General features: G+C 41.5%; 1 protein-coding gene across 1 annotated transcript in view; it reads left to right on the top strand.

The window, feature by feature from the left end:
- Positions 1 to 23,982, top strand: part of LOC146829982 (fish-egg lectin-like) — a 127,961-nt gene that overhangs the window by 13,041 nt on the left and 90,938 nt on the right. The window contains exon 2 of the mRNA XM_085603670.1: positions 2,680 to 2,922. Coding sequence (XP_085459796.1) covers positions 2,680 to 2,922 — 243 coding nt within the window. The remainder of the gene's footprint in view (positions 1 to 2,679; positions 2,923 to 23,982) is intronic.

Genomic DNA, 23,982 nt, shown 5'->3' with positions numbered 1-23,982 from the left:
CCTAGAGCCACTGTCATTTTAGTATGATTGCTCCTTTCATTTTCTATGGTATTGTAACTATGCTGATGGTTTTGATTTTAATCGTTTGTCTGCTAATGTTAGCCAAACTGCTGCATATTAGGACACAAGGTTTATAAAATGAACTCTTTAAACTTTTCCTGTGTCTCTGTTTATTCTGTTGTGGACTGGTACGAGAATAATTACGAAAAGGTGTTTCTGATTTCCACCATTCCTGAGAAATATACTAAGTCGCTTGTTCTGGGCTGTCTATACATTGGGACCGCCGAGCTAAATCTCGGATAACGAATGGGACACTGATGCTGGCCGGATAGGGGTTCTGGGTTCTGAGGTGAGTTTTTGGTACACCGCAATTCACTGAGACCCTGGGTTCCTGCGCGTTAAGCAGAATCCCTGCAACACTATCTCTTGAACCCTTCATGTCCATCACATTGTGCATGCCTATCTCTCAAACTTTTCACCTCCATCACAAATTGCATGCCTACCTCTCGAGCACTTCACCTCCATCACATTCTGCATGCCTATCTCTCAAACCCTTCCTCTCTGTCACATTGTGCTTTCCTATCTCTCAAACCCTTTACCTCCATCACATTGTGCATGCCTATCTCTCAAACCCTTTACCTTTGTCACAATATGCATGCCTATCTCTCAAACCCTTCACCTCTGTCACATTTCATATTGCGCATGCCTATCTCTCGAACCCTTCATCTCCATCACAATGTCCATGCCTTTATCTCAACACCTTCAACTCCAACACATTGTGGATGTCTATGTCTCAAACCCTTCCTCTCTGTCACATCGTGCTTGCCTATCTCTCAAACCTGTCACCTCCGTCACATTGTGCATCCTTATCTCTCAAACCCTTCACATCCGTCACTATGTGCATGCCTATCTCTTGAACCCTTCACCTCAAACACATTGTGGATGCCTATCTCTCAAAACATTCAACTCTGTCACAATCTGCATGCCTATCTCTCGAACCCTTCACCTCCATCCCATTGTGCATGTCTATCTCTCGAACCCTTCACCCCCATCACATTGTGCATGTCTATCTCTCAAACCCTTCACCTCCATCACATTTTGCATGCCTTTCTCTCGAAACCTTCAACTCTGGCACATTTTGCATACCTATCTCTCAAACCGTTCACCTCCATCACATTGTGCATGACTATCTCTCAAACTCTTTACCTAAGTCACATTGTTCATGCCTATCTCTCAAACCCTTCACCTCCCTCACATTGTGCATGCCTATCTCTTGAACCCTTCACCTCCATCACATTGTGCATGCCTACCTCTCAAACCCTTCACCTCCATCACATTGTGCATGCCTATCTCTGAAACCCTTAACCTACGTCACATTGTGTATGTCTATCTCTTTAACCCTTCACCTCCATCACATTGTGCATGCCTATCTCAAAACCTCCAGCTCTGTCACATTGTGCATGCCTATCTCTCAAACCCTTAACCTACGTCACATTGTGCATGTCTATCTCTTGAACCCTTCACCTCCATCACATTGTGTATAGCCATCTCTCAAACCCTTCACCTCCGTCACATAGTGAATGCTTATCACATAAATCCTTCACCTCCATATAATTGTGCATGCCTATGTCTCAAAGCCTTCACCTCTGTCACAATGGTAGGTACTGCTCTCCAGAGGAGAGTCTGTGGTCAGTCACACAAAACACCAGAATGCTTCCCATATAGGATCCCAACAAATACAACTCTCTGCCAATCAAGCACTCGGTGTAGCATGCTGCATGTCTAAAAATGCACTTCAGTGCCCTGCATCGAGGTACAAAGTCCTACATATTACATGTGTAATTTATGATTACAATATTTCTTTATCCTACTCAGTAAGCCAGGAAGCCCCATTTTAATTGTAATTGCATCGCTCGTACACCTGACTTGCACAGCGAACACTTCAGCAGCATCTCACGTTGATAAGTATTAAACTCAGCTTAGATCTCCATCATGTTCACGTTCACGGTACATTAACAGTAGTTAGATGCACTGAGGGAATTCTGTTTTGCACGTCACACCCTCTTTATCCCTGTCCATCAAGGCAGAACCAATTCCTTTGAAAGAGAAGAAACACACTGAATGCAAACATGTCATAATAAGCATGAATAATAAAATAACCATAGGTCTCAGTGGTGCCTACGTCTAGGTGTAAACGCTGAGGAGTTGAATGAACAGCCACCCTTGAACCACCCGTAACACAGCACAATTCACTAATCAGCACCACTCAGGACTTCTTCCCATGAGGCCAGAGGCAGTAATGTTGGTAATGGTGGTGACAATGGTATTTAATGATGGTGATGGTAAATCCTAAAATGCTTCTTGTAATAAAAAAACTAAATTCAAACATGGTGCTTTCTGCTTGAAATGCAGGTAAGAGTTATAGAATTGGGTGTGTAGTCAGTGAGCATATGTTGCACATGATAATCAGTTCCTCAATTGTACAAGCACTCTTCAGGAAGAGAAATGTTCAACAAACAGCTAATAGCATGAGGTGAGGCAGTATTAGTCCTCTGGGCAGATCCAGAGCTCACTTGCTGTCTATTTTAAAGAATTCCTAACAATAGGCAGGGGATGCTTTTTTGTCTGTAATTTCAGTGCCCAGCTGCCAGGTGTCCTCTCCCTCTTCTCACCCTGTAGGTACTGTTGTATCTCTGACCTGTGATAAAGTCACTTGGACCATGGTGCAGATTGATGCTGGCAATGGCCAGGTGTTCGGAGTGAGTGAAAGTCGAAATATTTTCACCCTGAAAAATTTAATCTGGACTAAGATCCAGGGACAGTTCCACTACGTCACTGTCGGTGAAGCTGGAGTTTGGGCTGTTGGCACCAATAACAAGGTCTTCAAGATGATTGGCAGAGCCTGGGCCCAGACCAATGGAGGTGGGTGGAACCCTATTTATATTTCAAGTCAATGATCAGAACCCCTTGACGCATGCAGTCAGCTGGTGGACGCAGGCTCAAGCTTCTATCTTTCTGAGGTTAGGAATTTGATTATAAACTTTTTAATCACGGTACACATGTAGACCTGAGAAATAATAGAAACTTGGCATGAATCTCTTCATAACAAGGTAACATCCAAATTCTTACATTTATTCTAATTCTTAGTTTTAGTTCTTACTCTTATTCAAAATGATATTCTTTTTTTTTTAGTCGCAATCTTACCCAAAATCTAACTTCTCCTATTCTTATTCTTGCTATAATACTTACAATTATTCTTATTCTCCCTATTCTTATTCTTTTTAATCTAACTCTTAATTTAGCTTTAAATGTAACTTTAACTCTAACTCATATTCCTATTCTTATTCTTACTTTTACACTTTATCCTACTCCTACTATTATTATTATTAGACTTACTCTTACTACTATTCTCTTTATTCTTATTCTTAATCTTACCGTTATTTGTATAATTTGTATTCATACTCTTATTCTTGCTTTTAATATTATTCTTATTCTGTTTATTATTACTCTTACTCTGATTCTTATTTTTACTGCAACTCTTATACTTAATGTTAATCTTACTATTATTCTTATAATTCTTATTCTTGCTATTACTATTACTATTTGTTTTACTCTTACTACTATTAATCTTATTCTTATTTGTTATTCTCTTCTTAATCCTACTGGTATTCTTGATATACATATTCATAATGTTACCCTTATTATTATTACTATTTATATTTTTATTCTTACTCTCAATATTATTTTTATTCTATTTATTCTTACTCTTCCACTTATTCGCATTCTTACTTCTACTCTTATGCTTAAATGTAATGTTAATTTTAATCTCACTTCGTTCTTATCATTCTTATACTTAGTCCTATTCTCATTCTTTTTTTATTCTTTCTCTTATTCTAACTGATATTCTCATTGTTTTTAGTCTTAGTCTTACTCTAAATATAACTTTAACTCTAACTCATATTCCTATTCTTATTTTCAATCTTACTATTAGTCTTACTCCTACTATTCTTCTTCTTATTTATTTTAGTCTTATTCGTACTATTATTTTTAATATCCTTATTTGTATTCTTTTTAATCTAAGTCCTATTTCTACTTTAAATGTAACTTTAACTCTAACTCATATTCCTAATCTTAATCTTGCTTTTACTGTTTGGCTTACTCTTATTATTATTATTATTATTATTATTATTATTATTATTATTATTATTTTTCTTACACTTACTCTTTTTATTCTTACTCTTACTTTTATTCTTATTCTTACTGCCACTCCTATCCTAAATGTTAATCTTTATCTTGCTATTATTTTTTATCATTCTTATTCTTATGATTGCTATTTGTTTTACTCTTACTGTTATTACTATTATTATTATGATTACTCTTATTCTTAATCTTACTGTTATTCTTATTATTCATTATTCATAATCTTACTGTTATTATAATGTGTGTTCTTATTGATGCACTTTGTGTTATTTTTTATCTGTTTACTCTTACAGTTATACTTATTCATATGCTAATCTTATACGTATACTTATTCTTAATGTTAATCTTAGCATTACACTTATCATTCTTATTCTTATTCCTGCTCTCATTGTTTATCTTGATCCGGTATTTGTTCTTGTTCCTGTTCCTGTTCTTGTTCCTATTCGTATTCCTATTCTCATTCTTATTCCTGAATTTAGTCTTAATCTTATGCTTATTCTTATTCCTATTCTTACTATTATTCTTGATGTTGTTATACTGTTTTCCTTACTCTCACTCTTATTCCTACTCCTATTCTTAATATTAATCTTACAATTATTCTTTTTCTTACTTTCATACTTAGTCTTACTCTAACTTTTACAGTCATTCTACATTGACTCTCCTTCATACTCTAATCTTATTCTTACTTTAACTCTTATACTTACTCAACTCTAACTCTTACTATTATTCTTACTCTTAATATTATTCTTGGCCTAATACTCACTGTGTGTATTGTGCTGTATTATATGATAATGTTGTGTAGCGTGCTGTGTAATACACTCTCAAAACTGGCTTGGGTCTAGTAAATCATTTGTAAAACCTTTGGCTTAATCCAGAGACTCCTTTCTGTTCCCACTCCTACCTTGTCTACCTGAACAGAGAGGCAACCATCCAGGAGTTTGATCACCTTTTGACCACTAAAGACACCAAGCCTTTGAAGCTCACCATTTGGGAAAACACCATGAGTGACTTCCTGCAAAGCGGGAGGTAACACCTCTCTCTGCAGCGGGTTTCCATTCTTTCTGAGCTTGAGAATCATTCATGCTACTCCTCAGGAGGGAGCAAGGCTCTCTGGTGCGCAGCAACTGTGACAGTCCACTGGAGAAACTGCGCTACAGATTGGCAACTTTCTAAAATTTGCCTTTTAAAAAATGACATTATATTAGTCTTGGGACTTGCTACAATGAATTTGATCCAGGGACGTACCCATTTTATACTTAATTTCACTAGATAGCCAGGCTTAGAGGTCAGCCAATAACCCTGTCTTAGCCATACTGGTACTAACCTTCCCACAGCAAAAATGTCCCACTTTAATAATATACATTTCCCTGACCCAGGGTTTCATAGAACTGTGGAAATGTGGATTTTCCTGATCAGTTATGTCCCCTATCTTGGACCCCAACGGTTCTATGTGCATGTCACGAGTACATGTATGTTCCCTCCAGTTCCAGTTTCCAAGACGCAAACATATGTGCGTCCACCGTCAACATGTTCTCTGTCAGATCCGCCATCAATGGGCTGGATATTCGATTCCTAAGTATGAAAGGCCACCGACTTTATATGGCTAAGTTACTCCATTTTTACAGTTCAGGCAAGTAGGCCCGATTCTGTCCTCAAAGCCTTCCCTGGTCTCTGTCTCTGACAGCTTCAGCTTGAGCTCGCATCTGTATCCATGAACTTTGTCCTACTCCCTGTGCAGCTAACGGTGCCTGCCTCGGCCAGTTTTGCCTGCCTGCCAAGAAGCTGTATTTCACCTTCGAATTATCTACTTTGCTCTTCAGCCGATGCATTCCTGTCTAGTGATTTAGGTAAACATTTCCTTTAGCCCACAAGCAAAGGACTCGGCTTCTCTGTCTTCATGCAAGTAATTCATAGCCCTGTTGCCATGGAAAGTTTTCTGCCCCTCGCATCTCATATAGACACTTAGACGCTTGTACACGCACACACAGTCAGTATAGAATAGATTCTGTCCGAGAGTCTTTTCTTGTGGATAACATAGTTCTCTAAACATAGGATGTTAGATATGATTTGGGATTAGGTTGACTTGACCCCCCAGACTTCTCGTCTCCACATGTAGAGCTAAATGTCAAGTCCCCTTCACCCCCTAGTTGCACGTCAATCACACGTCATACTGCTGCGCGCGCATCTATGTTAAGTATTATCTTATAGATCCACCTATGCATGATAATCAGAGCCAATCATGTTTCTTTCTGCTCCTTATTACGCCTAGTTTCGATTACGTACCACTATGTCATTTTTCTTATCAATTGTTACGCCTTTTGCATTCGTTTCATTGTAATGTATAACCTATAAAAGTTACTTCTTGTCAATAAAGTATTGTACTTCACTTCCTGAACCCTCGTGGTGACGGAACCTGAAGGCCGCCACTCGAGTCGGCCATTTTGGAATAAAGCCCATTCAGAAAATCTCTTATACCACGGATTCTGCCTCTTGTTATTCTGAGCTATTTTACTTTATTTTAGATTCCGCATGAAATTCAGTCAAGGTAAAAAGAATATTTACCACATAATGGCGCCCGAACAGGGACACTTTCTCATCTCACACGCCGGCGGTGCGTTGCAGGCCCGGTCTCCTGCCACAGCTGGACGGACCATAAACGCGTACCAGCAGGATTTCCTGTAAGCTCCCTCCGGTCAAGCGGGGGCGACTGAGGCTGCGATCAACCCAGACGAGGCGGTGAGAAGTGCGAAGTATCCCGACCAGAGCCTAGCTGAGAGAGCAAGATCCGAGGTATACAGAGGCCCACCAGGTTTTCGAAATCCCGATGTCCAGAGGGTCGGCTGTCCGCAGTCATCGAGTTCCGTTCTTTCTCTGAGGCCTTCCGTTTCAAGGAGCTACTCGGTGAGTACCATCGCCGGGGAGGCGTGTTGACAGCACATAGGTTGTGCCGGTCAAGACGGATTTGGGTACACAAATCCGGTCTGCACTGTTTAGCAGTGTATATGTACTGTTTAGCAGTATATCAAGTATTCCGAAGTATTCAGTTATTGTCAAGAATTCAGCTTGGTGATTAGTTATGCAGACTGTCATCATTGTCGGTCATTTTTTTAAATGTTTAATGTTTAATGTTTAAAGTGTTCAAATGTCTTGCATATTGTGGTATGAATGATTGTTCATTGTTCACCGTTCATTATTGTGTTTTTAGTATTAAGTGAATTCAAGAGTAAGTATCAGATCAGGTGTCAAGATGCCGCTCTTCTCGAAGTTAAGACAGATTACTACCAGAAAAGGGGTGCTTGAAGAAGCAGTTCCTATTCCTCCTAGGGACACCCCAGGGCATTTTATGTATCACAAGCATGGCTTAGATGCCATATTATTCCTTGATTTATGGGTAGATTATACCAAGGGATTGCCGGAAAGTCAAAGGTGGCCCGCAGCGGGAACCTGGGATGCAGAGTGCATCATGAAAGTGGAGGAAGAGTTATGGAAAAGAAAAGTCAGACAGTCACAGAAAGACGCTGTTGAGTTATGGCGTAAAGAATCTCATAGACGTACAGAAAAAGCACGTAGACAAGAAGAGAGGAGTAAAGAGAGTTCAAAGGAAGTTCAAGAAAATATATTAATTGAGGAAGGTATCCGAGTGAAATCAGAACAAGTAGATAGACAAAGAAACGCTCTTATGAGTGGTATGTATCCCCTCCTAGCCGAAGGACTACCTAAGGCTGTTCCAGAGATGCCAAAAGACTTGCCACCCCCATTATTTCCAATTAAGGTACATCCAAAAGGGCATCCCCGAACCGCAGAAGATGTTTTTCTTTCCTCATATCTAGATGACGCAGCTCCCGAGTATGCTAACCCCACACCACATAGACCGTCTGGCGGAGGGGTTCAACGTCAGGATCAGGTATCTGTCCCCGTGCAACAGCAAGTCCCGACGCGAGCTCCGGCAAGCACATCTGTTTCCGCATCTGTCCCCGCAATCGATTCTACAGTGGTATCGGCACCTATAGTTGCTGTATCACGTTCAACGAATCCATTCACACCCGACGCCCCTGAAGGGGCCACGGGAGGTGCAAGCAATACTTTTACGCCACCTAGAATAAATAAACTTGTTTTTCAAGAATCAGCGCATTCACGTACACCCAAATTCGTAAGTGAACGTACGCTTAAGGAACTCCTTATAGATTGTAGATATGACCCGGTGGTCGGTAAAGAGGACGAAATGGTCCTGGCATCATTACGTATCAGACGAGCCGCAGAGTATTTAGCGAGGTTACCAGGAATGATTACGCATCTAGATAACATATATCATTTTGTCCAAACAGGGCGAGATCCAGAATGTATTAACAGAGCTATGGAATTCCAGAAAGTAGAGATACAGGGTGAACTGTTACGTTTCCTCATAAACTGTGTGATCAGAAATCAAGACCGTCCGGGGGTAGACCCGAATACAATGCTTACTCTTACAAGATGGAGCCAGAATATATCAGAAGGGAGACACGATAAGAAAAACTGTATAATAGCCATGTGCCGAAAAATCCGTAGAGAAATAGAACGTATTCACGAAGAAAGATTGGAAACAGACGAGTTCGAGCAAGAGGAAGTGTCCGAATCAGGGAATTCCGCAAGACAGTCAGGAACCATAGCCTACGTAGGCAGAGGAAGATCCTGTGATAATACTAGATGTTTTTCTGATCCCATACACTCAGAATATCCAAATAATAGCAGAACGTATCCGACGCCTGTAATAAATTTAAAGTCTCCTGAACATTTGTTCCAAGCCGCAGATAAAATACTACGAGAACGAAGGGGTTACCACCTCCTCGATTCCATGGATGAGCAAGAATTAGCCAGATCAGCCGTTCACTGGATTGACAGTCCTGAAAAATACGGTGATGAGACCGTAGCACACACGTTTTTTAACCTTAGTGCAGATGAACAACGTTTAGCTGGAATCTATATGATTCAGCAACTCCTTATATTATATAAGAGCCAACATGCTGACCCTGGTCCTTTACCTGATATATTAACGGAACTACTCACGAACAGATGGAGAGGTTCTAGTAACAAGTTAATTAAGGAAATATTAGTGTCACGTAAACAGTATGTCCTTTTTGTAAGTCCGGATTCTTTCCCGCTGCCCCGCAGAGAAAGAACGCCGTATTATATGGATAGACAAAATCCCTTACGAGAAGTGCACCCAATAAAGGGCGAAGACAATGAGTTTCACCGTGTATTTGTATACACACCCATATCAAAAATTGAATTATTAGAAATGAAGAAAGTAGTACCAAGTCATGACAAAGACCCAGCGGGTTTCCACCGAGAAATTAAGGACATGTTGCTGATGGGAGAGTATACCTATCCTGATATTATGACGATATTAAAGGTGCTCTTACCTGCTGGCATTTATGAAAAACTGAAAGAAAAAGAGTGGGAAGTGGGAGACCAAAAGATAGATTGGACAGCATTAGAAACGGAAGAAAAGGCCCGAGCTGCAGGTTCAGGGCTCGGGGATAAAGTCAAAGCATTACCAGGCTTACTAGTACAAGTACTGCCACGTTTATTAACTACGAAAAAGGAAGATTGGGGTGCAATCACGGCCTGTAAACAAAAGCATGATGAAGACACAAGTGACTATTATGCCCGATTTGAAAAATGTTTTGGAATAAATAGTGGTATAAAAACAAGTAGTGAGTCGTATCCACATTTATTTGTGACAAAATTAGTAGAAAATGCTTTACCTCCAGTAAAGAATAGAATATTGAAATTCGAGAGTACCTGGCAAAGTAACACTCCGTCACAAATGCTACAAATGTTACAGTATCATCACAATAGAATTAGAGATGAACAAGAACACGAACAAAGACGTATGAAAGATACAAAGATGAAAATGCTAGTGTCTCAGACAGTACCGGCTGAAGGACATAAAAAGGGTATGACACAGTCCGATTCAGCAGGACCGGTAAAAGGGACATGCAATTATTGCAAAAAGCCAGGTCATTACGTACACGATTGTCCAGTTTTAAAACATAATATCGCCATAGGTAAAACACAAGAAAGATCACGGCCACTCAGACAAGATCAGAATGTACAAGGAGCTATGCCGCATTCCCAGGCCATGCCAGCCGCACAACAGCCAATACAGTTTGTGCCAGCTGCACCACCGTTGCCTGTTACTGCCACACAAACCACAACACGACAAATGTATCAGACTGCACAGTATGAATATCCTGAGTATCAGCGTTACGCATGAACCAGCCTAGAGAGGGAAGTTGACTTACCCCTTATCGAGATTCCTGTAGATCAAGAAGGACCTTATGTACATAGTGAATTATTAGGTCAAGATAGAAAATTCTTACTCGATACAGGGGCAAGTCGAACAACTATAAAACGTAGTGAAGTTCCAGGGGCACCCCTCTCAGGCTCTCAAAATGTTTCCCTTGGTTTTTCAGGAAAACCTATTGTTAATGAAGTATCACAGCCTCTTCCACTTACGATAGGACCTTTGACACGAACTACAGATTTATTGCTTACTAAATCATGCCCAGAAAATCTGTTAGGAATTAAAACTCTGAAAGCCCTAGGAGCCATAATATGTTGTTCTCCGGAAGGAGTAAGGTTGTTTTTACGTGATTTTAAAGGTCACTATTTGTCTAGAGACATGGATCCCCGACTACAGACTTTACCAGCGCATCTATGGGCACAAGGCCCTACTGATGTTGGTTACATGAACATTACACCATACCGAGTTACACTCAAGGCAGGAGTGGTATTACCACGAATGCGACAATACAAGTTACCACAAGATGCTGTAGTGGCTTTGTTGAAAATCATTGATGAGCTAATTGCCCAAGGAGTAGTTGTAGAAACAGACTCCAATGTATGTAATTCGCCGATAATTCCGATTCTTAAACGAACTGATCCTACTGCTCCGGCAGTATACCGATTGGTTATTGATTTGCGTGAACTAAACAAGTGTATTGTGCCACAATTTCCTGTGGTTCCCGATATATCATCATTATTGACAGCAATTGATTCCGAAGCAACATTCTTTACTGTAATTGATCTCAAGAATGCCTTTTTCAGCGTCCCAATAGATCCGGAAAGCCAATATTTGTTCGGATTCAGTTTAAATGGGCGCAGCTTTAAATTCTCACGCGCTCCCCAAGGATTCACAGAAAGCCCCAGCATCTACAGCCAAGCACTGAAACGAGAACTTGACAGTATCCACATGCCAGTCAACACTGCACTGCTTCAATATGTCGATGATCTGCTGATCACCGCGAGAAGCGAACCCGAATGTGAAAAGGCTTCTCTGACAGTTTTACATTTTCTAGCCGACAAGGGGCACAAGGTGTCTCCTTCTAAGCTGCAATTCTGTGTCCAGCGAGTTATTTATCTTGGTCACTCGCTGTCCAAGGAGGGAAGGCAGCTTACACCAGATCGCATCCAGTTAATTGCTAACATGTCAATACCCCAGACACAAAAGGAGGTGCGGGCTTTCATAGGCCTCACTTCATATTGTAGGCAGTGGATCCCTCAGTACGCATTTCTAGCAAAACCACTCATTCAGTTAACCACACAGGAGGCAGCCACATCGACTATTCTCCCTTGGACTCAGGAACATACACAAGCTTTTGAAAGCCTAAAGGAAGCTTTATGTCAAGCACCTGTTTTAGCAACACCATGTTATAGCAAACATTTTACACTCTTTGTTACAGAACGCGAAGGTACTGCTTTGTCAGTACTCACTCAGGAACAAGCAGGATCACGCAAGCCATGTGCTTATTTTTCCAGTACATTAGATCCCGTAGCTCAGGCTTTGCCCGCGTGCCTGAAATCAGTGGCGGCAACAGCTTTAGCAATCAGACAAAGCGATGCCATAGTGTTAGGACATCCATTGACAGTACAAGTACCACATGCAGTAGAAGTTCTTGTGAACCGAACACAAACACAACACTTGACCATAGCAAGACTTACCGGTTATGAACTGACATTGTTTCAACCACACATAGAGATCCGACGGTGTAATACATTGAATCCTGCTACACTTTTACCTGTAATTGGAACAGACCCACTAGCTCATGATTGTGTTGAAATTATTGAAATAAAGACGAAACCTAGACAAGACTTGACAGACGTTCCATTGGTAGATCCAGACCTGACGTTGTATGTAGACGGATCGTGCATGAGAACAAGTACAGGAGATTTAGTGGCCGCGTATGCAGTCACAACAGACACTGAAGTTATTGAGACAAATTGTATAGATACTTTGTCAGCCCAAGCAGCAGAACTTATTGCTCTAACACAAGCCTGTATTCAAGCCACAAATAAGAAAGTTAATGTATACACTGACTCACGTTATGCATTCGGAGTTGTACACGACTTCGGCATGCTGTGGCGAGAGAGAGGTTATTTAACTTCCCATGGTGCCCACATTCAGCACGGACCCCTCATTCATGCCTTGTTAGACGCCATACATCTACCCACTGCTATATCGATTATGAAATGTAAAGCACACACGAAGGTTACTGATATCATTTCTCAAGGCAATGATTTAGCTGACAGAACAGCTAAACAGACTGCTCAGAATCGCACATTAGACATGACAAAGCCAATAGTTCAGACACCAACACAGTGTATGACAATTAAAGATCCCGCACTTGATGTAATTGACATACAGACACATGCTACTGCAGAAGAATTAAAGAAATGGACTGAACTAGGAGGGATCCAGACAGATCAGGGATGGATGACGAAGGAGAAATCTGTATGGTTTCTTCCTGACTCTATGGTCCAAGCCATTATAGCTACAATTCACAGCCCGGCGCATTTAGGAGAGAAAGCTATGCTAGATAGCATTCAACACATTTGGTTCAACAAACATTTACGAGCAGCAGCTAAACAAAAAGTCCGTACCTGTATGATATGTTGTCAGTTCAACCCAGGAAAAAGTGTTCCCGTAGAACAGGGTGGATTCCAGACTCCTGATCATCCTTTTGAAGTGCTCCAAATGGATTATATCCAGATGGAACGATGTCGAGGATTCAAATATGTTCTGGTAGTTGTCTGCGCTCTCTCCCGATGGACTGAGGCGTACCCAGTATCAGATTACACGGCCCCGACTACTGCCAAACAGTTAGTCCGAGAATTCTTCCCACGGTACGGTTTACCACGTGTTGTATATTCAGATAACGGCCAGCCTTTCTCATCCGAATTAATGAAACATGTCTCACTTTTGTTGGGATATCAGTGGAAATTCCACTGTGTCCGACACCCCGAGGCAGCAGGTCTCGTGGAACGACATAATCAAATTTTGAAAATCAGATTGTCTAAAATATGTAAGGAGAAAGGTGTTGACTGGATAGTAGCATTACCAGTTGCACTATTTTACATAAGAATGGTAGCACACTCTCGAACAGGGCTATCCCCGTATGAGGTGATCTTCGGAAGGCCACCAAATATGTGGGGGACGCCTATACCACGTAAAATAACTGATGTTAATTGTAATATGCTGACAGATTACTTGGCTTCCTTGATGTCTGCACTACAATCTTGTCGTTCACAGGTAGCTGCAGCTTTTCCTGACAACACTGAGGTGAAACCCCATGACGTTGCTCCGGGGGATCTGGTGTTTGTGAGAAATTTTGATCGGAAGACCCAGTTGGAACCCAGGTGGAAAGCACCGAAGCTAGTCCTGCTGACCACAAGAACAGCCGTGAAAGTTGAGGGCCGCAAGGGCTGGATACACTCCAGCCACATTAAGAAATTTCATGGACTATCCTCGGATATAGACACTGTGCCCTGCACTCCCTCACAGACTGATTCAAAACTTCCTTTTGTTGAACAGAATGACTCTCAGTGCTATAAATTAAAGCTTAGGCCCAAACAGTCGAGCAATTTGATTGTTTAAGTCCTCTCCAAGGTGAAGCGGTTGAATTGTCTCCGACATGTACCCCTTGGACCTGAGTAGAGAAAATACCCGAGAAATGTTGAAACGACAGGCGTATTGTAAATCACTGCGTAGCTACTGTATGAGGACATTATTAATTTTGTTTTTATTGAGTGTTTTAATAATTATTACGAGTGTGATTTTGCACATATATCATCCTATTTCTAGACATGTTTATAATGTTGCTGCTGAACATTCTTTTAGTGACCTACCGCCACATGAATTATCTTATAGACTTGCGCTGCGCAATAACACCTTCATTAGTATGTTACATCATTCCCATCAGACTAGTAATGCCACCAATTGTTGGGTGTGTGGCCGACTCCCTCCCTATCAGAATAACAAAGGAGTTCTGCCTTTCTTTCCACATCCGTTCACACACAATGGCTCCTGTGGAGCATGGTTTAGTTTACTAAATTCCATAGACCCAGACACAGCCGTTTATCAACAACATTGGATATGGGGAAATCTGAATCTAGTTTTATTCAAAATCTGTCATCCTAATAAGGAGGGTCACCCCAGTAGAACAGGAACTGATCTAGAAAATGAAGTGTATAAATTAGGTAATTTTACACCTAATCTTATGATTCTGAAAGTCAAATCCGAAGTTGAACTAATTCTGCCCACTATGTCAGTATTTCCAGTTAAGGGTGAATTATGTGTAAGAAAAGTTGGTTCCATACATATGGGCCATAGCCAATGCGTTACTACAGTAGAATATAGTGATCAAGGTAAATCTTCATTTAGAGCTTCTCGCCATTCTTACTTTATATGTGGTCAGACGGCATATATGCGTCTGCCTCTAGATTGGGATGGTACCTGTTACATAGCATTCCTTCTGCCACCTGTTTTCCTAGCTCCCCCTGATTATTATCGAAATGTTCATTTAGTACACAATAGAGAGCGAAGAGATCTCCCAGTTGTCGATTATACTGAGACGGCATGGGACAAGTATGTAGATTTCAATAAAGGTATCTTTCCCTATATAGGTACAATATCAAATAGTAAGCTGATACGTAGACTAACCAAGACTCTTGAAGCTGTAGTAAACGAGACTATAGCCGCCCTAGGCAATCTGACAGAGGAACAATCAGTGATGAGAATTGTTGTTCTCCAGAATCGTCTTGTCCTTGACGTCATCCTGGCCGATAGGGGCGGAGCTTGCAGGGTCATCGGATCCAGCTGCTGCATATTCATACCAGAAAATTCGCCATCTGTATATAAAGCTATAACACGCCTTCATAAGATTGTGAGCCAGATACACGAGAATCCAGGCACTTGGACGTGGTCCGGGTGGTTTTGGAGTGTGATATCAGCCTGGGGATGGAGAGTTCTATCCTTCCTAGGTATTGGCCTTCTTATGCTCTTCAGTTGTTGTTTATGCCTGCAATGTGGACCAGCGATTTGTGGTCTGTGTGCCACATCATGCATTCCATATCAAGGTTATCGTTCAAAATGCCGAAAGAAGAAGGAAGAAGAAATGATGCTCCATGAGCAAATCGATGGAATGATGAAGATTGATATCTCTTGAAGGGCAAGTAGGGGACAAGGAGGGAATGTGGAAATGTGGATTTTCCTGATCAGTTATGTCCCCTATCTTGGACCCCAACGGTTCTATGTGCATGTCACGAGTACATGTATGTTCCCTCCAGTTCCAGTTTCCAAGACGCATACATATGTGCGTCCACCGTCAACATGTTCTCTGTCAGATCCGCCATCAATGGGCTGGATATTCGATTCCTAAGTATGAAAGGCCACCGACTTTATATGGCTAAGTTACTCCATTTTTACAGTTCAGGCAAGTAGGCCCGATTCTGTCCTCAAAGCCTTCCCTGGTCTCTGTCTCTGACAGCTTCAGCTTGAGCTCGCATCTGTATCCATGAACTTTGTCCTACTCCCTGTGCAGCTAACGGTGCCTGCCTCGGCCAGTTTTGCCTGCCTGCCAAGAAGCTGTATTTCACCTTCGAATTATCTACTTTGCTCTTCAGCCGATGCATTCCTGTCTAGTGATTTAGGTAAACATTTCCTTTAGCCCACAAGCAAAGGACTCGGCTTCTCTGTCTTCATGCAAGTAATTCATAGCCCTGTTGCCATGGAAAGTTTTCTGCCCCTCGCATCTCATATAGACACTTAGACGCTTGTACACGCACACACAGTCAGTATAGAATAGATTCTGTCCGAGAGTCTTTTCTTGTGGATAACATAGTTCTCTAAACATAGGATGTTAGATATGATTTGGGATTAGGTTGACTTGACCCCCCAGACTTCTCGTCTCCACATGTAGAGCTAAATGTCAAGTCCCCTTCACCCCCTAGTTGCACGTCAATCACACGTCATACTGCTGCGCGCGCATCTATGTTAAGTATTATCTTATAGATCCACCTATGCATGATAATCAGAGCCAATCATGTTTCTTTCTGCTCCTTATTACGCCTAGTTTCGATTACGTACCACTATGTCATTTTTCTTATCAATTGTTACGCCTTTTGCATTCGTTTCATTGTAATGTATAACCTATAAAAGTTACTTCTTGTCAATAAAGTATTGTACTTCACTTCCTGAACCCTCGTGGTGACGGAACCTGAAGGCCGCCACTCGAGTCGGCCATTTTGGAATAAAGCCCATTCAGAAAATCTCTTATACCACGGATTCTGCCTCTTGTTATTCTGAGCTATTTTACTTTATTTTAGATTCCGCATGAAATTCAGTCAAGGTAAAAAGAATATTTACCACAGAACTTCCCTAGGGGAGACTTACATATATTGTTAAGGGAAATGAGAGCATAGACATTGGTTTCAACGGCAAAGTGAAACTAGTAGTTCAAAAGGCTGCAGCGACAGGCAGGTAGCCATGTGTGTACTTTGTCACACACAGAGTGGCACCACCAGTGCTGCAGTCTTGGGAGGGTGAGGGGAGACAATATACTAGGTTCTTATCAGTAAGTCAGCCTATGCCAATTGGGGGTAGCCGATTCAACATTCACTTTGCAAGGGCTTAGAACACTGGCATTGAGGTCTGGGTAGCAGGCCTCAGAGCATTCTCAGAGTAAAAAAAACAGCAGCATCAGTTCACAACTAGGAGGTGATCATGCAGAAAGAGGCATTTCCCTATTCTAACTATAACTAACTCTAACAACTCTAACATCTCAAACTCTAATTCTCTTAGGGGTATATCTACAAGGTACGGCATTAGAATTATCGCCGCTTTAGCTTCTGTTTTGGGACTAAAAGCGGCGATAATTCTAACGCCCTATCAGCATGGACACACTAACACGTGAATCCATGCCTTTGTGCCCATTTTCTTATCGCCTCGCATCGCTAATGAGATGCAAGGTAGGCGTTCCCGACTGAAACTCAGTGGGAATAATCGCTAACAGGGCTACTCTCTATTAACTAGTTAATCGCTAACACGTCTAGAGACATTAAAAGTAGCACTAACTGGGTATTTCGCCAGTTCCTTACGCCTGATAATTTCACGACTTAGCAATATGTTGCATGGGAGGTGGATCATAGTGCTAGATCCACCTCTCCCTATCTTCAAGGTTTTCTCTAACTGTTTGTTATATCGCTGGTATTCTTGTGACATTTTATGCCTATCTCCGCTTTTGCCGGGATTTCTATCGGCTCGGCGATGCGTGTTGTAAATATTGCGCTGACCGGGCAATAGAATCCGGTGTTAGGCAGCGTTAGGATTTTGTACGCTATATGCAGCCAGCGATAATTATCGCTGCCGCTTGCTGATATGCCCCTTATTCTTTAATGCTAACTCTACTCTCGAACTCTAACACTTGAAGTCTCTAACTCCCTAATTCTCTAACTATAATTTTAACTCTATAACTCTAACTCAATAAATTTAACATTTAAACTCTTACTCTTGAACTCTAACTTTCAAAATATATCTCTAACTCTCGAACTCTAACTCTTTAATTCTAGTTCTAACTCTAGAATTCTAACTCTAACTCTCGAACTCTAACTCTCCAACTCAAACTCTCAAACTCTATCTCTCAAACTCTATCTCTCGAACTTTAACTCTCAAACTCTATCTCTAACTTTCAAACACTTAGGGACATATCAACAAGGCGTGGCGATAGAATTATCGCCCCTTTAACGTCCGTTTTGGGACGAAAAGCGGCGATAATTCTAACGCCCTATCAGCATGGACATGCTAATGCGTGAATCCATGCCTTTGTGCCCATTTTCTTATTGCCTCGCATCGCTAATGAGATACGAGGTAGGCGTTCCCGACTGAAACTCAGCGGGAATAATCACTAACAGGGCTACTCTCTATTAACTATGAAGCTAGATCCACCTCTCCCTATTTACAAAGTTTTCTCTAACTGTTTGTTCTATCGCTGGTATTCCTGCGACATTTTATGCCTATCGCCGCTTTTGCTGGGATTTCTATCGCCTCGGCGATGCGCATTGTAAATATTGCGCTGACCGGGCAATAGAATCCGGGGTTAGGCGGCGTTAGGATTTTGCACGCTATATGCGGCCAGCGAAAATTATCGCTGCCGCTTGCTGATATGCCCCTTATTCTCTAATGCTAACTCTCAAACTCTAACACTTGAACTCTCTAACTCCCTAATTCTCTAACTATAATTTTAACTCTATAACTCTAACTTAATAAATTTAACATTTAAACTCTTACTCTTGAACTCTAACTTTCAAACTCTAACTCTAACTCTCGAACTCTAACTCTCGAACTCTAACTCCCCAACTCAAACTCTCAAACTCTATCTCTCAAACTTTAACGTTCGAGCTCTGTGGCATATTATCAAGGACGGCGTCAAAATTATCGCCGGTTTAGCGGCAGAAAACTGCTGCTAAACCGGCGATAATGAGCTTGATAATATGCCCTGGAGAATTCCAATAGAAGCCCATGTTCACACCAGAACATGGACTTCCATTGGAATTCTCAAGGGCATATTATCAAGCCCATTATCACCGCTTTAGCGTCAGTTTTCTGCCGCTAAACCGGAGATAATTTTTAACGCCGTCCTTGATAATATGCCCCTCTATCTCTAACTCTCAAACACTTAGGGGCATATCTACAAGGTGCGGCGTTAGAATTATCGCCGCTTTAGCGTCCATTTTGGGACGAAAAGCGGCGATAATTCTAACGCCCTATCAGCATGGACACGCTAACGCGTGAATCCATGCCTTTGTGCCCATTTTCTTATCACCTCGCATCGCTAATGAGATGCGAGGTAGGTGTTCCCGACTGAAACTCAGTGGGAATAATCGCTAACAGGGCTACTCTCTATTAACTAGTTAATCGCTAACACGTCTAGAGACATTAAAAGTAGCACTAACTGGGTATTTCGCCAGTTCCTTACGCCTGATAATTTCACGACTTAGCAATATGTTGCATGGGAGGTGGATCATAGTGCTAGATCCACCTCTCCCTATCTTCAAGGTTTTCTCTAACTGTTTGTTATATCGCTGGTATTCTTGTGACATTTTATGCCTATCTCCGCTTTTGCCGGGATTTCTATCGGCTCGGCGATGCGTGTTGTAAATATTGCGCTGACCGGGCAATAGAATCCGGTGTTAGGCAGCGTTAGGATTTTGTACGCTATATGCAGCCAGCGATAATTATCGCTGCCGCTTGCTGATATGCCCCTTATTCTTTAATGCTAACTCTACTCTCGAACTCTAACACTTGAAGTCTCTAACTCCCTAATTCTCTAACTATAATTTTAACTCTATAACTCTAACTCAATAAATTTAACATTTAAACTCTTACTCTTGAACTCTAACTTTCAAAATATATCTCTAACTCTCGAACTCTAACTCTTTAATTCTAGTTCTAACTCTAGAATTCTAACTCTAACTCTCGAACTCTAACTCTCCAACTCAAACTCTCAAACTCTATCTCTCAAACTCTATCTCTCGAACTTTAACTCTCAAACTCTATCTCTAACTTTCAAACACTTAGGGACATATCAACAAGGCGTGGCGATAGAATTATCGCCCCTTTAGCGTCCGTTTTGGGACGAAAAGCGGCGATAATTCTAACGCCCTATCAGCATGGACATGCTAATGCGTGAATCCATGCCTTTGTGCCCATTTTCTTATTGCCTCGCATCGCTAATGAGATACGAGGTAGGCGTTCCCGACTGAAACTCAGCGGGAATAATCACTAACAGGGCTACTCTCTATTAACTATGAAGCTAGATCCACCTCTCCCTATTTACAAAGTTTTCTCTAACTGTTTGTTCTATCGCTGGTATTCCTGCGACATTTTATGCCTATCGCCGCTTTTGCTGGGATTTCTATCGCCTCGGCGATGCGCATTGTAAATATTGCGCTGACCGGGCAATAGAATCCGGGGTTAGGCGGCGTTAGGATTTTGCACGCTATATGCGGCCAGCGAAAATTATCGCTGCCGCTTGCTGATATGCCCCTTATTCTCTAATGCTAACTCTCAAACTCTAACACTTGAACTCTCTAACTCCCTAATTCTCTAACTATAATTTTAACTCTATAACTCTAACTTAATAAATTTAACATTTAAACTCTTACTCTTGAACTCTAACTTTCAAACTCTAACTCTAACTCTCGAACTCTAACTCTCGAACTCTAACTCCCCAACTCAAACTCTCAAACTCTATCTCTCAAACTTTAACGTTCGAGCTCTGTGGCATATTATCAAGGACGGCGTCAAAATTATCGCCGGTTTAGCGGCAGAAAACTGCTGCTAAACCGGCGATAATGAGCTTGATAATATGCCCTGGAGAATTCCAATAGAAGCCCATGTTCACACCAGAACATGGACTTCCATTGGAATTCTCAAGGGCATATTATCAAGCCCATTATCACCGCTTTAGCGTCAGTTTTCTGCCGCTAAACCGGAGATAATTTTTAACGCCGTCCTTGATAATATGCCCCTCTATCTCTAACTCTCAAACACTTAGGGGCATATCTACAAGGTGCGGCGTTAGAATTATCGCCGCTTTAGCGTCCATTTTGGGACGAAAAGCGGCGATAATTCTAACGCCCTATCAGCATGGACACGCTAACGCGTGAATCCATGCCTTTGTGCCCATTTTCTTATCACCTCGCATCGCTAATGAGATGCGAGGTAGGTGTTCCCGACTGAAACTCAGCGGGAATAATCGTTAACAGGGCTACTCTCTCTTAACTAGTTAATTGCTAACACGTCTAGCAACATTAAAAGTAGCGTTAACTGGGTATTTCGCCGGTTCCTTACACCTGATAATTTCACAACTTATCAATATGTTGCATGGAAGGTGGATCATAATGCTAGATCCACCTCTCCCTATTTACAAGGTTTTCTCGAACTGTTTGTTATATCGCTTATATTCCTGCGATATTTTATACCTTTCGCTGCTTTTGCCAGGATTTCGATCGCCTCGGCGATGCGCGTTGTAAATATTGCGCTGACCGGGTGATAGAATCCGGCGTTAGGCGGCATTAGGATTTTGCACGCTATATGTGGCCAGCGATAATTATCTCTGCCGCTTGCTGATATGCCCCTAACTCTCTAATTCCAATTATACCTCTTGAACTCAAACTCTAACTTTCTAGTTCTATCTCGAACACTTTAACTCTCTAACTATAACTCTAAAACTCAAACTCTAACTCTCAAACTCTAAGGGCCATATTATCAAGGAACGGTGATAATATGCCCTTGTGAATTCCCATAGAAGCCCAGGTTCTGGTGTGAACCCAGGATGTGTTTCAAAAATAAAAATGAAAATTATTCTTTTCATTTTTTAGGAATAGACAGTGGTCCGTGGGGCCACTGCTTGCTCTTAAAAAAAAATTTGCGTGGATTTACAAAGGGGAAGGGGTCTCTTGGGGACCCCTTTTTGTTTACGTAAGCGTTAGCACCAAAGTAAAATTGGTGTTAAAAAGCTATTGTTTTGTGACAACATTAAGGTCGCAAAACATTTGTACAGGGCACAGCGAGTTGCTATTAGGAAGAGACGCTTCCAACATGCCCTTCTGAATACCGACTCGCTAAACCATTTTGAAATCGGTAAAAGGTTACTGAATTGCAAAATAGGGTTTTGTACATCGGAAAATGCTTTGTTTTGGTTGCAAATGGCCCGATTCTGTGAATTGGGCCATTTGTGACCAAAGAAAAGCTATATACCTGTGGCCCTATATCTTACATCGCCATCTGAAAAAAATATTCACCGTCCTGCAAACCGATGGGCATATTCATGGGGACTTGGTGTAGAACAGCAAGTCATCTCGCTGAGCCACCTTACATCAAATTGAAAGGGCAGGAACGCACTGTATCTATGGCATACGGAGCATTACTGTCATTTCCCTCTGCGCTGGCACCATTTTGGCTGTCTAGAGCCAATGCATTCCCCTTTCAACATAGTGCCAGGGTGCCTCAGTTGCAGGCAGGATGTTTTTTTTGCAGGAAGGGGCACCCTCCTGCACAAAAACAATGTTGGCAGGCTTTTTCCGCTTTCTGTGTGTGCTGCAGAACACAGCACACATATAAAGATGAAAACATGAGGAGAAATAATGATATTTCTCCTTGTTGCACCTCCCCTGGCGAGGCACATGGTTTTGGCACAACTGCAGGTTTACATGGCCTTCTAAATCTGGAGACTGATCAAAATCCATGGGTGTTGCATGAAAACACCCACCCCAACGCCCATGGACCAGCACCCTGGCACAGAGTAAGGCAACACCGTGATTTGAGCTGCTTTGCCTTACTCCATGTCTATGAGGCCATTCAAAGCCATGCAAAGTAGCTTTGCATTGCCGTATAAATATGAGATGGTGGTTTGCATCACAAAAAGCGGCATGATGGCCGTGGAAGGAGCTCGTAAATATGCCATTTTTGTTTAGTTCAGTAATGAAAAGCATCAATATCAGAAAATACTCAAACTTCAAGGAGCCTCCAAATATCACGAGTCGATGTCTAACTCACACATCATGTTTTTTCATTTTCATCAAAAAGCACACACTCGGATCAAGAAACATTAACAACACTCTATTGAAAGCAGTCAGGTCAATAAAGGTGCAAGTTAGGTAGTAAACATTATGAGTTATAAAGTGTTTAAAAGATGGCACAGAATGCACAAACACTTATGGCACCGTGTTAGCGATATTGAACACACAACAAGCCGATGAAAAGTGTTGAATTGCTGTTTTCAAGTGGAAAAGAACAGGACCATGTTTATGTTCAAGAAACATGAACATGGTCATGTTCATTTGTTTCTTAAGCATGCTGGCCAACATGTTTCAATCCATTCTTGAAAGCAGAGGAGCATGCTGCAGGATAAATAAAATGCAATCACTTCTGTAAGGTGCAAATGGTGCCCTTAAAGACACCACAGGAAAATACAAAGGAAAAGGTAAAATTCCAATACACTTGCGCATTTAATAATAATCATTGGAATAATGAATACATTCATTCATATGGTGATATTCTTCAAAGTCATTACATATCACCTTAAAAGATAAATACAAATATGGCTTGCTATAGTTTGACTGTAAAACAAAACTTATGGGTGTCATTGCAGAATGGTAGTAGTCCTGTTTTCCCTGCCTTGGCATGCCAGATTTTCAAACATTTCAAAACTTGTGTTGCACTGTGATGCACCAACTTTTGCTACTATATGATTTACCATGGTGATAAGTGTTAGAATTGGGGATCTCTGGTTGGCACAGGTAGATACTTGTGACAAGCAGGGATCCTCTCCTCTAGTCAGGGTAAGGGGTTACACTCCTAACACAACCCCTGCTCACCCTCCAGGTAGCTTGGTGCGAGCAGACAAGACTTATCTCAGTGGGTTATGGTTGAGCATTTGTGATCACATACAGTAACTCAGC

Source organism: Triturus cristatus, chromosome 5_1, assembly GCF_964204655.1.
Source record: "Triturus cristatus chromosome 5_1, aTriCri1.1, whole genome shotgun sequence".
In the NCBI taxonomy this organism is placed as follows: domain Eukaryota; kingdom Metazoa; phylum Chordata; class Amphibia; order Caudata; family Salamandridae; genus Triturus; species Triturus cristatus.
This window is presented reverse-complemented; position numbering and strand designations above follow the sequence as displayed.